This window comes from Trichomycterus rosablanca, chromosome 4 (assembly GCF_030014385.1).
Source record: "Trichomycterus rosablanca isolate fTriRos1 chromosome 4, fTriRos1.hap1, whole genome shotgun sequence".
Lineage (NCBI taxonomy): Eukaryota > Metazoa > Chordata > Actinopteri > Siluriformes > Trichomycteridae > Trichomycterus > Trichomycterus rosablanca.
The window spans coordinates 36,693,388-36,707,852 of record NC_085991.1 but is presented as its reverse complement, the minus strand read 5'-3'; the positions used below and the strand labels follow the sequence as shown (position 1 = coordinate 36,707,852).

Below are 14,465 nucleotides of genomic sequence, written 5' to 3'. Positions count from 1 at the left end.
AAGCTGGGTCATTTTTGCCCTTGTAGGCGAGCATCAGTGTTTAAAACTAAATGCGGGCAGCTACAGAAAACCAGTGAAGAGAACGCAGCAGTGGGGTGATGTGGCAGCGTTTAGGTTGCTGTTGGTAGCCTGGCTGTTTTGACTGTTTGAATCCAAAAAACCACCGCCAACTTTCTCATTCAGCTAAATAAATCAGAGTAGACTATAGCTGGTTAAAATCATTTGGTCGTTTGTCTCATTGAGAGACCAATGACCATGAATGGGACAAGTCCCGGAAATCCAAGACAACATATTAATGTCTTAAGTCCATACTAGTGAGACCAGCCCTAGACTCTACATATGAAAGCTAGATCATTACAGCAATGATCATATCTGCAGAAAGATAAACTAAAGCAAATCTTTGTGCACAGTTTGGGCTGTCATTTGCAGGGGTCATATGACTCACACTGATTGAGCTACTGCAGTTCCCTGCTATGAGCTCCTGCCAGCACAGTAATGCATTTGCTTGTCAGGCCCCTTTGCTTGCAATTCAATTAGTCTTAGAAGTTTAAAAAAAAAATCATATTCACATTTCAGTCTAGTTTTGTTTTTTCGTGCTCATGCCGGATTAAAAAGCATATATAGCATTACATTCCTTTACACTTTATTTCTTGATATTTACCTATATGGATTGTGTGTGGCAGGGAGGGGGTACAAATGTTTGTACATGTGGTGAAATCCATGGGTTAGGGTTAATGGTACCTTTTGTACTATTATTTTAAATAATGATTGTAGGGACATTAAGATAAATAATTGAGCTTTAAAGATCACCATTGTACAGTATTTGTTACAGTATACACTGATCAGCCATAACATTAAAACCACCTCCTTTTCTACACAGGCTGTCCATTTTATCAGCTCTACTTACCATATAGAAGCACTTTGTAGTTCTACAATTACTGACTGTAGTCCATTTGTTTCTCTGCATGCTTTGTTAGCCCCCTTTTCATGCTGTTCTTTAATGGTCAGGACTCTCCCAGAACCACTATAGAGCAGGTATTATTTAGGTGGTGGATCATTCTCAGCACTGCAGTGACACTGACATGGTGGTGGTGTGTTAGTGTGTGTTGTGCTGGTATGAGTGGATCAGACACAGCAGTGCTGATGGAGTTTTTAAACACTTTACTGTCACTGCTGGACTGAGAATAGTCCACCAGCCAAAAATATCCAGCCAACAGTGCCCCGTGGGCAGCGTCCTGTGACAACTGATGAAGGTCTAGAAGATGACCAACTCAAACAGCAGCAATAGATGAGCGATCGTCTCTGACTTTACATCTACGAGGCGAACCAACTAGGTAGGAGTGTCTAATAGAGTGGACAGTGAGTGGACACGGTATTTAAAAACTCCAGCAGCACTTTTCTGTCTGATCCACTCATACCAGCACAACACACACTAACACACCACCACCATGTCAGTGTCACTGCAGTGCTGAGAATCATCCACCACCTAAATAATACCTGCTGCTCTGTGGTGGTCCTTTGGTGGTCCTGACCATTGAAGAACAGGGTGAAAGCAGGCTAACAAAGTATGTAGAGAAACAGATGGACTACAGTCAGTAATTGTAGAACTACAGTGCTCCTATATGGTAAGTGGAGCTGATAAAATGGACAGTGAGTGTAGAAACAAGGAGGTGGTTTTAATGTTATGGCTGATCAGTGTATACAGTGTCTTAGTTGTGCATTGGCAAAACATAGCACATTTATATAGTTTAATTCTGGACATGTATACAACGTTTACAGTTGTAAGAAACCATTTAAGCCATTTGCATTTACCTGGATTTGAAGAATAATAAATGTAACTACCCCTCATCCAAGTCATAACAATAATAAAACACATTCCGCCTACACTAACACACAAAATATAATTTTCATGTCTTTATTGAGCACATTGCATAATCATTGACACTAAGCCTGGAAAATGTGTGCAAACCACTGTAATGAATAAATGGAATTATTTTCTTTAGCAGCAGTACGAGATCTTGTCACTGATGATTAAACTTGCACAACAGAAGATTTGGGCTATGTGGGATTTCTTTGATTGAAATCCCTTTTTATGTCATTTTTGACATTCTTCTGTCACAAATTTCAGTTTATGGACCTGCATTTTCTTTACCCTATGAAACACAGTGGTTTGATATTCTGCCACTTTGGCAGACATTGTGCCACAACTGTGGAACAACAAGAATATTTCAGACATGTATCAATGTAGCAGTGATGTTACATAAATAAACTGCAAGATCTACACCTTTGTTTCCAAGGGGTTTTGCTGTTAGTCTTGGATACAACTTTATCTTTTGCCCCATATGCAACAAACTGTGATGCACTGTGTATTCTGACACCTTTCTATCAGAAACAGCATTAACTTCTTCAGCAGTTTGAGCTACAGTAGCTCGTCTGTTGGATCGGACCACACGGGCCAGCCTTCGCTCCCCACATGCATCAGTGAGCCTTGGCCACCCATGACCCAGTCGCCGGTTTACCATTGTTCCTTCCTTGGACCACTTTTGATAGATACTGACCACTGCAGACCGGGAAAACCCCACAAGAGCTGCAGTTTTGGAGATGCTCTGACCCAGTCGTCTAGCCATCACTATTTTTCCTGCTTCTAACACATCAACTTTGAGGATAAAATGTTCACTTGCTGCCTAATATATCCCACCCACTAACAGGTGCCGTGATGAATCAGTGATTAACAGTGATATCAGTGAATCAGAGATAATCAGTGTTATTCACTTCACCTGTCAGTGGTTATAATGTTATGTCTGATCAATGTATATTGGGATCACAAACACATTGCATGCCCTATGCAGTATATCCAAAACTCTGCAGCCAGTCTTGCTATCCACCAAGAAGTCTGCACCTATCATTCCCATTCTTCAGCTACATTGGCTTCCAGTTACAAAATGCATTGGTTACAAGATCCAGCTGTTAACTTTTAAAGGCTTGCATGGCCTTGATTTTATTCGTCTCTCAACATTGTTACATCTGCATGCCAACTCAAACAGTCTAACATCTAATTCTAGGTCTGTTAGCTGTTCCATAGTATAGGCTTCTCACTATGAGTGACAGGTTAGCAGTGCTGCCTGCAGTCTCTGGAACTTAACTGCGTCTCTCTGAGGTTTCAAAGTTCAAAAATTCTGAATTCTTTTTTTCCCACTAATGGCTTTTTGTTTTTGTGAGGCAACCTGGTTCATATTATTATTAATTTAGAGTTGCCAAATGCCAACCTATACAAGTTTTTATACTGTCAGTATCATTATAACAGGCTAGGTCATATTTCATACACAGCTTCCTTAATAAGATGTTACAATAGCTACTTGTTTACTTTCACTATTCCAGTATATCAATATCCTCTCTCTTCCAAAATTTATTTACCCACTCGAGAGTGCATTTTTATTTAATAGCTCTTCTCATGTTTGTTCACTAGACTGGAAAACCAAAACAAGGGCATGGTAACTAAGAAAATTCATAAATATAAAAATATTGGAGCCCAGGCTGGGTGACCTTGGCCAGTAAACTTAGAAATTACATAGCTGGATAGCTGCACTGTGCTTAAATGGTAGAGGTACTGAAGCAGAGAGAGTGAGATGGAAAAACTAGGAATTCAAAGTGACATTAAGAAAGAGAATAGGACTAATAAGAAAAATGTGGCAGATAGGATAAAGGGATGAGTTGATTCCAGCGGAGTGCTGTTAGGCATTGCTTAACATGTGCTGAGGAAGAGAAATTATCTGCATTTAGGCAAAAGAAAGCAGATGGAGAAGAAACGAGGCAGAAAGGTCAGATACGCTAAAAGAGGGTACATGTATAGCATGAGTGGAATCAAAAGAGTAAGTCACTAAGTGATGAAGTCAATGGAGAAAAAAGAAAGAAGTAGAGTGTGGAATGAGAGAGGAAGAAAGAACTGTTTAGGAGGCATGACATGCACAATAGGGGGCTGTCAGTGTCAAAAGTACTAAATGGTATTGTTGCGGCTTTGCCAGGATTTGCACATGCATAGTCATTATGCCGTTGGTGGAATTTGGATAATAATAAAAAGATGAAAAGTGGAACATTTAAGCTTGTGAAAAAGTGTGAAGGTATGTGGAGGACTTAAAGCGACATCTTCTAAAGGGTGCAAATTGCGGGGAAAAAAAACTACCACAACTTTTCTGGCTTACAGATTTGTTACTGTAGACCAATATGTGATGATTTGTTTTACAGTCTCTAATTACCTAAACTATACTTAATTATTTATTATGTAATAATTAAGAGGATCTAGATTAGTTAATAGACCATAGTGCTACTTTTGGTGGATACAACTTACCAGAACATTGTTGGCAAATTGTTATCCATTTGTGTTCATAAAAATCTTTTTAAATTGAGGTACCGTGAATGAATGAAAGACTTTAATAACTATGAACAGGCAGGTAACCCAAGGAGAACAGAAACTGTCCAGAAACCAGCTGCTTCAAGACAGTCATGACTGCAAAATGGGTTGGAGCTAAAATAAATAGAATAAACTTTGTACTTATTGCATTGCATCCCCCTGGGGATCGAACTGAGGACCTTCTTGCTGTGAGGCGACAGTGCTACCAACCGAGCCACCGTGCCGCCCACTACTTTATATTAATGCCCATGGATTTGAAATTGGATGTCCAATTAAGTCATGATCATATGACCATATAGTGTAGTCATGACATTTTAGCTGTGGATAACTTGCTTGTTCACTTAAAAAACATTCTAAATTGAAACGTTCTCCAAATCTAAAAAGGGGTTTAAATGACAGCCTACATGCATTTACAGTAAGCTTTGTACACCGAGATCTGCCTCGCTCGCGTACCTGCCCAAGTCTGTTGTTAGCATGCTGAGCTAATTGGCACCTAGAAATTGTAATAAGCACAAAGACAAGTAGAAGACATATATTTGCATGGTTCACAGTTAGTCAGAATGCTGCAATGATGTTATAATACACCCTATCTGCAGGAGTTCTAGCTATTCCAAGTTTGTACTTGTCACTGTAAAGTGGTATAGAGATGCTAATGGTTGCGCCAGCTGTGTTTTAAATCACACACTTTATAATGCTGTAGCATTTGCAATCTCGTGATCTTTCATAAAGATTTAATGTTTCCGGAACATGAGTGATTTGGAATCATTTGGAATCAAGATGCTTAGTGGTACTAAGGAATTTGCAGTTAAACTTAAAATTAAATAGAAACTTTGTGATGGTTTGTTACGAATTTCAGACTAGAAGCACATAGCCTTTTGCTCTTTCAAGTACTAATACCTGGTTCCTTTATTAATGCTGCAGTGTAATGACATGCTAAAGCTCATGCTCACCTCTAGTCTCTCAATCTCTTTGTATTACAGATCATTTACATAATCAGCTCCTCCGACATCGCTCAGTGAAGTGTTCCTTTCTCCTATCTATTCCCCATAAATAGCCACCAAATTATTAAGCATTAAGATGTCCTGCTTTCTTTTTAGAATTCTATTTCAGGTCTGCTGATTAGAAGCGTTTATCTCTATACTGAGTTCCTATTCACCTCTGTTCCACTCAATTTTCCTTCTTCATTTCATTTCTGCACCTGGACACTAACTATCGTTTTACCATCTTACTCCTTCAGGATTCTGCCCCCGACGAGTAGCAGCTTTCTTCTGAAAAACCTGGTCTCGGATGCAGACTACAACCTGTGCGTCCTCGGCATTTTTGACGAGATGGTCACCTCCATGGCTGCCACGAAGGTCCTCGGTTGTACCCAGTTCAGCACCAAGGACAACTACGCTGACTGCCGTTCACTTCAGGCGCACTTTCTGGGTGGGACCTTAACCATCCTGGTCGGAGGCATTGTCGTGGTGTCACTACTTGTGTTCACGGTGGCGCTCATGGTTCGTCATCGGGTCTGCGCTAATCACGCCGGTCACCATGACAACACAGGTGAGGTTGGATGCTCGGGATCAGGCTGTGCGGCGCCAGGTAAAGGAGCCAGTTTTGATCGGAGCAATGGCAGTGGTGAGGTAATGATGGTTGTCCTACCGAACGGGATGCTTCAAAAACAGAAAAGGGCGCCAACGGGTGCAGAATCAAAATCGACTTCAAGTCAGAAACCCCAAATCCTGCCCAAACCCAAGATGAATCTGGAGCAACTAAAGACAGGGATGGGATCAAAAAAGGCGCTTCCACCTTATACGCCTGAGACTGAGCGGATGCCTATGTACTACACTCCATCTACACTGCCACGAAATGTACACCAGTCCGGAGCAGGGTGTAAAATTTCCACAAACAGGGATCTATTAAAACGGGCTAGTTTTAGCCTACCTCATTATGACTCTGATTTCAGAGATAGACGGTTCAGCACAGGAGGGACCATTGTAGTCCAACGAGGAGGCAAGGACAGCCAAGAATCAGTTAGTCAACTCTGTCGTAAGCGTAGCTCATCGTTTGATATGAGCAACATGGCTGCAACAACATGCTACAGCTACGCCAGACGGCTCGGTGTAATCTGGAGCAAACGCAGCCAGTCGCTGCATGGCACGCTTGTTCAGTGCGCCTCTACGAACAGTATTTCCACAGCCAGCAGCGGGAACGGAGATTACCCCACACAAGGTGCCATCCTCGGTTACAAGAAACTCGCTACCACCTCCAGCACGGCCAGATCTCACACAGAGCAGGCTAGAGACAAAGGGAAGGGGAAAATGAAAAGTGAAAATGGAGAGGAACTGGAGGAAAGTGTGGTGTAGATAAGCTAGATTTAGTAAGGCAATAAATATAAGCAGAACAAAAGGTACAGTGAGGAAAAAGAGAAAGTTCAGAAGCACAGTGCAAGGTGAGGTGTAATATGTAGGTGTGAGGAAGCAGCTGTTCAAACCTTTATGTGGGGTTGCATAGAAGGATGAAATGTACAAAAACAAGTCCTGTCAGAGAAAGTGTAGAAGTAAGGTGCAAAGAGCAGAGTCAAGAATCAGTCCAATGTCAGATGGACTTAAAAGAAAGAACACACTAAAAGTATCCTGAGGGACTTGATCTAAGTGGATTCTAAACCAACACAGAAACCCAATCTTTCCAACACGCCTGTGAGAGCTAACAGCCGAGCTAAATTAAGCGCAGCCTATTTCTGGATATCAGGACAAACCTACAAAGGAAACGACTTTTAACTTATCCGTTCGATGGGACAGCACAGCGCGATGGCATTCGAGAAACGATCAATTAGCCAGCCTGACACTGGGATTACAGAGGCAGAGGCATGCCTGGAAATGCCGAGTCATGCCCGATCAATTGGATATGATCAAGAGAGTCGCTTTTACAGCAGCTAGTGCGGAAGAAGCACAGGCGTGAAATGTGGAGCTTGAATGATGATAAAAGAATTTGGGACAGATTTAACACACAGACCAATAAACGGTCATTGACAACGGATGAAAAGGATTGGATATGCTCTAGGTGTGTGTGTGCGTGTGTGTGTAAGTAAAAAAAGTTAAACACTCCTATTGTTTACTGACATTACTGGACTCTCTGTGTAACTATAACTATTAACAATGTGTTTTGCCAAACTGAGATGCATTACTGTGGCCTAAAATTCCACAGGTCACCTGGACTACATAAAAAAGGTTATATCAGAAACAAATGCCAGAAAGATTGTGTCATTCCCATGGAAGTGTTTTCTTACTAACTTTCATGAGTGATATTAAAGCTAAAAAAGACATTTTGTTGCAAGTCTTTGAAGATTAGTTAGATAAATGATTGTGATTATCATTGAGCTTAAAGAATAGAGCCAAATCTAAGTGGTCGATGATAATTATAATCATCCTGATGATAATGTTTTTGTTTGATCTTATTTTACCAAAGTAAATATTGTTACCTTGAATTGATATTCTAAACAATGGAATAAAAGGGAAAATCAAAATGTTATGTCATGGTATTACGAAGCTTTTACACGGGAACAACAGGTAAGAAAATGGGTCGAGTATTGTATAAGTATGTCAACGTGCTCAATGATAATCTGGTCATGATCAGATAGTTTACTGATTATTTCCTTTTGCACAAAACCAGCATACTTATGTTGTTATGGATGTTAACATCAGATAACAACACCTATATTGTAAGTGAGTATTTGTATGTGTGCTGTAAATAAGACTTTACTTATTTCAACATACTAATGACCTAAAACATATGTGAATTTGGAGTTTTGATTACAGTTAGGCGTATAAAATCCTAACCTTGTGGTCAAGGTTATACAAACCTATATGTCATTTCTAAAACAGACGGCTGAGTACTCTCACTTCAATGAATTTCTGACTACAGCTATTATTTATTTGTTTGTTTTAAATCACATAATTCTCAAGCCCATGTGAGCTGACAATCATCTGTCTGCTTACTGTCAGACATATACGACTCTGTCCTGCTCTCCTCGTGTAACGGCCTGTGCCCTGGTATCTCCTCCATGTTCTTGAGACTGTGCTGGGAGACACAGCAAACCTTCTTGCGACAGCACATGTGGATGTGCCATCCTGGAGGAGCTGGACTACCGGTGCTACCTAAAAGAGCTGCAGGTAACGCCTCATGCTACCAGTAGTGACAAGGACACTAGCAAAACGCAAAACTAGAGAAAAATCAGTCAGGAAGGATAAGGAGAGAGTATGCCTCTCCGGTGCACCTGTCATCTGTTGCACATTTTTTGCTCTGAGCAAGTGTCCACAGGACACATTTAAATTAAGCATATATTTGGTTTTAAATAAACATAATGAAATTTTAAATAATAATAAAACATATCGTTTGAAATTTGAAAATGTAATCTACACTGTTAGTGTAGTCTAAAACGGATTATGTTGTACAATTTAATTTAAATGACAGATAATTCTAGAACTGTTAAGATTTTAAAGTTTAAGGCAAACTTGCAGAAATTCCTCCTATTGGTATTTTAAAATGTCATTGTGATACCACCCACTGTAATGAGTTTCATACCAAGGCTGTTTGTACATCTCTCACCATCTTACAATGCCATGATTGCAGCTTCACCCTAATCATATGTGAAAGACACACATGGCCATTGTAATTAATAGTCATTGTGATTTAAATATGGACCTGACTATCGGTTCCATTGTCATGCAATGGGCAGGTTATGGTCGTTATACAAATCTGCTGCGTATAAGGTTGGGGTATTCACCACCAGCTCAGACTGAAGAAGTCACATGGATGAGTGATGAAACGTATCTCCATACCACACTTGTGTCCAGATGAACTGATTCAACTTTGGTGATTTGTGTACATGGATTATTAAGCATGTATCAAGAGACTTTTTGGTTAATTTGCTCAAATTACTTGCGTACACATAGTATATTTGTTGTTTAAAAATGCATTACAGAAGCACACTGCTAGTTTAGCCCTGTCTGTGACCTGACTGATTGCTAGTGTAACAATAATAACAAGGAGATTGCCTTTATTTGTCAAATACACTGATAGGCCATAACATTAAAACCACCTCCTTGTTTCTACGCTCACTGTCCATTTATCAGCTCCACTTACCATATAGAAGCACTTTGTAGTTCTACAATTACTGACTGTAGTCCAACTGTTTTTCTACATACCTTTTTAGCCTGCTTTCACCCTGGTCAGGACCCCCACAGAGCAGATAAAATTTAGGTGGTGGATCATTCTCAGTTTTTAAATACCGTCCGCTCACTGTCCACTCTACTAGACACTTCTACCTAGTTGGTCCACCTTGTAGATGTAAAGTCAGAGGAGATCGCTCATCTATTGCTGCTGTTTGAGTTGGTCATCTTCGAGACCTTCATCAGTGGTCACAGGACGCTGCCCACAGGACGCTGTTGGCTAGAGATATTTTTGGTTGGTGGACTTTTTCAGTCCAGCAGGGACAGTGAGGTGTTTAAAAACTCCAGCAGCGCTGCTGTGTCTGATCCACTCATACCAGCACAACACACACTAACACACCACCACCATGTCATAGTCACTGCAGTGCTGAGAATGATCCACCACCCAAATAATACCTGCTCTGTGGTTGTCTTGTGGGGGTCCTGACCATTAAGAACAGGGTGAAAGCAGGCTAAAAAAGTATGTAGAAAATTTTTTATGTTTTAAGTTTTAATGTTATGGCTGATCGGTGTATATTGCATATAAAAAGAGGGGAAAGTAGACTTTTTTAAATTATATGTTACGTGTATGCATTATTAGGTGATTTTACACAAAATGTATAGGACTGTTTTTGTGTATAATTATTCATACTAAATAACCTGCAACACATGCCAGCCTAAACATCAAGTGTCATATATTATGCAAAGTGTGTGTGTGTTCTTCTATTGTGTTAGATGGGTGATTCTATTACATTGTACACTCTTGGCTGATAACCTCGGTGTCTGTGCAATTATCTATACAGAATGAAAAATGGCCTCTCTCTTTCACACTCACACACTGCAGAGTGATGGAGGGAGACACAAGCAAGTGACAATGAAACAAAAATCTTGAGACACATCATCTAAAAAAGGTATTGAAGCAAAAGTAAAACCCCAGAAAGAGAAAGAGACCGTCCTGCATAACACTGACCCATAATGTCAGATGTCATATGCTGCCATGGATGTTTATAATGGTTGTGTGTGATACATGAATTTCTTTTATTTATTTGCAGACATTATGAACCATGATTTGTCTGATTAACTTAATTTCATTTTTCATCTTACATCCATGCATTTCAGCTCTGCAACACATTCCAAATGAGAAATTATCCATTTTGCAGTGATATCATTTTCTCTCACAACACCCAAAAGACGTTTTGGCACCAAGGATACCAAGCGATGAAGTGTTTGAGGTGTTTTTTTGTTCCATTCTTTCTGTAAACACATCTTAAGATGTGCAACAGAACAAGGTTGTCATTGTCACATTTTTTGTTTCAAAATTCACCACTCATTCTGAATTGGGGAAAGGTCAGGACTACAGGCAGGCCAGTCTAGTACTCATACCTTTTTTCTCCCACAGCCATGCCTTTGTAATGTGTGCAGCATGTGGTTTTGCATTGTCTTTGCATTGAAAAAAGCATGGACGTCCCTGGAAAAGATGTCATCTTAAAGGCTGCATATTTTTATCTCAATGTATTTTTCTGCATTAATGCTGCCATAACAGAAGTGTAAATTACTTTTGCCAAGGGCACTGACACAACCGCATACCATCACAGACCCTGGCTTTTGGAATTATTGCTGATAATAATCTATGGTCCAAAGCACACAGTGTCCATTTCTTCCAAAAAAGATCAGAAAAACTGATTCATCTGGCCACAATACATGTTTCCACTGTATAATGATCCATCCCAGATGCCTCTGAGCCCAAAGAACTCAATGTCACTTTGGGACAGGGTTAACATAAGGCTTTTGCACAGTGGCATTTGTAAATGTAACTCTGTATCGTAGTGCTTGACAAAGATTGGCCAAGGTAATTCCTTATCCATTTGGTTATTTCAGCTATTGATGAATGACGGATCTTAATGCTGTGCTGTCCAGAGGATCAGAGATCTCAGATGTTCAGCTTAGGTAGATACCTTAAATCGTTTAACCCTTTGATGCACAAGCTAAGCAAACCCCTTCTAATGCACAACATGGGTCAAAAATGACCCATATTCATCTATTCAAGAATATTTTCATATGCACATTTGTCAGTTATTCATGTATTTGCTGACTTAGCTAATAAAAGCTATCTATACTAGAATATGTAAACAGCTAGCAAGCAAATAGTATTGGATATATTCAAGATTCAAGAGCCTAATCTTTGGCTGTCTTTCAAAAGATCAGTAAATATGTTTTTGACTACAAACACTTACAAATGTCAGTAGTTTCTGTCAAATTCCATAGTAAATACATAAGGGTCATTTTTGACCCGTGTTGAGCATTAGAAGGGTAGTGATACAAAAATGATTTTTATTAAAAAAGCAAAAAATATAAAACTGAAATAAGGATTTGTGATAATCAAAAACAAGTTAATTGAGGAATTCATGGAAGCTTGAATGACGAAATTAATTTATTGCAAAGATAAAGAAAATAAAAACTCAGTTGGGTCACTTTTGACCCAGGTTGTGCATCAAAGGGTTAATGATATTATGCAGTGTAGAAGGTGAACTATGCAAATCCCTTCTAATCTTTCCTTGAGAAACATTGTTTTAAATGTTTCACAATATTTCTGGAGATCCTCTCCCCATCTTTGCTCCTCAAAGATTCTTGTACATACTGCTTTTGTTACAAAACACAATTACACAAGCACTAACATCACCTGTTTGAATATACAATACTTAGTTTTGTATTGCATAACTAGCCCTAAGCCCTAACTAGACCCCTGTCCCAATTTTTTTGGAATGTTTTGCAGGTCTGAAATGCAGGAATGGATGTATATTAACAAATGAAATGAATGTAACCAGACAAAACATTAAATATATTAGGTTCAATATAAGGTCCATAAAACTATTCTTTAGAAAAGTTTGGTGTGGAGGAACTTTAGAGGCCCTGACCTCAACCACACTAAACATCTTTGGGATAAATTGGAATATTGATTGTGAGTCAGACCTGCTGTCTGGGCAGGTAGACTTTAAAATCCAGTAAAGAGCCATTACAGAAGAGTTATGGCTGTTGTATAACAAATGGCGGGTCAACCATGCACATAAATGCCCATGGCTTTGGAAAAGGATGTCTCACAAACCATGTCCAAATTTGTTTGGCCATTGGTCTCTAAAAGGGTCTTAAGATGAATTTGGGACTCATTAAGTTTCGAATTAGAAATATTATGGTATGCATCTCTGACCACCTAATGTGGTTTGATTGATCGGATCTTCTAAATGCATTTGGTCGGGTTTATGGCTGTAATTGTGCTGACCACCTGTGATTGAATCACCCACACCAGATCTTAAAAGTCTGATGTATATCGGATGAAGGAGAGAGAGAACGAGCAAGAGAGACAGAAAAATGGGAGAGAATAAAAGTGGGAGGACAGTGGGTGTACAGTGTCTGTGCTCTGGGTATTTCTGGAGAGTAATTACTTGACCAAAATTTATTGCATAGCCAATAAACCCTGTTTAACGGCTGAGGTAAAATGTAGGTGAGATGGGTGGCCTGTATGTGTTGGTGAATGAACATTGTGTGCCGTTCAGCCTTTTTTGTTTACCTAGAGCAATAGGTGGTGAACAGAGTGTTCTTAGAGCCCGCTCACACACACACCAGGGTGTTTTCAACTGGATCCTTTCAACAACAAATCTAAAACGGGAGAACACTGGCTTTGCATTTATTTTCTGCCACCATGAGACTGGACTGGCTACCACAGGTTTGCAGTAACATTGCTACATTGTCAGCCACATAATTATTAACTTATAATATAAAAAATATAAATATAATGAATAAAGCTGCATAATATATAAATACTTTATTTACCAATAAATGACATAAGAAATGAAGCAAATAAAACTTGTCAACTACCTACAACCCTGTATTAATACTTCGAGTAGTCTTCATTCACCAGCACATCAGCACTGAGTCTTCTACTGTGATGCTTAATAAGGCTGGATAATAACAAGCATAACATAAGAAAGCATTACATATTTTTAGGTCCTCAAATCTCCTAGGTGTTCATTTATAACTCTCAGCTTTTAATTTGGTTATGATCAGGGTACTGGGTTGCCAATAGCAAGAGTTTAATCCTTATTTTTGCATCTTTTAAGCATCCTTTGCATCATAAACAACATGGCTTAAATGTTATCTTGTAACATTTTAATTTTTACAAGGCATATACACTGATCAGCCATAACATTATGACCACCTCCTTGTTTCTACACGTATTGTCCATTTTATCAGCTCCACTTACCATATAGAAGCACATTGTAGCTCTACAATTACTGACTGTAGTCCATCTGTTTCTCTACATACTTTTTTAGCCTGCTTTCACCCTGTTCTTCAATGGTCAGGACGACCACAGAGCAGGTATTATTTTGGTGGTGGATGATTCTCAGCACTGCAGTGACAATGACATGGTGGTGATGTGTTAGTGTGTGTTGTGCTGGTGTGAGTGGATCAGACACAGCAGTGCTGCTGAAGTTTTTAAATACCGTGTCCACTCACTGTCCACTCTATTAGACACTCCTACTTAGTAAGTTCACCTTGTAGATGTAAAGTCAGAGACGATCGCTCATCTGTTGCTGCTGTTTGAGTTGGTCATCTTATAGATTTCATCAGTGGTCACAGGACGCTTGCCCACGGGGTGCTGTTGGCTGGAAATTTTTGGTTGGTGGACTATTCTCATTCCAGAACTGACAGTGAGATGTTTAAGAACTCCATCAGCGCTGCTGTGTCTGATCCACTCATACCAGCACAACACACACTAACACACCACCACCATGTCAGTGTCATAGCAGTGCTGAGAATTATCCACCACCCAAATTATACCTACTCTGTAGTGGTCCTGGGAGAGT

At 39.6% G+C, this 14,465-nt stretch overlaps 2 protein-coding genes across 2 annotated transcripts in view; one reads left to right on the top strand and one right to left on the bottom strand.

Moving 5' to 3' along the window:
- LOC134311632 (leucine-rich repeat and fibronectin type-III domain-containing protein 4) overlaps window positions 1–7,795 on the top strand; it is a 44,207-nt gene extending 36,412 nt beyond the window's left edge. Inside the window, exon 3 of the mRNA XM_062993280.1 lies at window positions 5,646–7,795. Coding sequence (XP_062849350.1) covers window positions 5,646–6,759 — 1,114 coding nt within the window. The 3' untranslated portion in view covers window positions 6,760–7,795. The remainder of the gene's footprint in view (window positions 1–5,645) is intronic.
- The window catches only part of pcxb (pyruvate carboxylase b), a 371,478-nt gene that overhangs the window by 152,627 nt on the left and 204,386 nt on the right, over window positions 1–14,465 (bottom strand). The gene's annotated exons all lie outside the window — the stretch shown is intronic.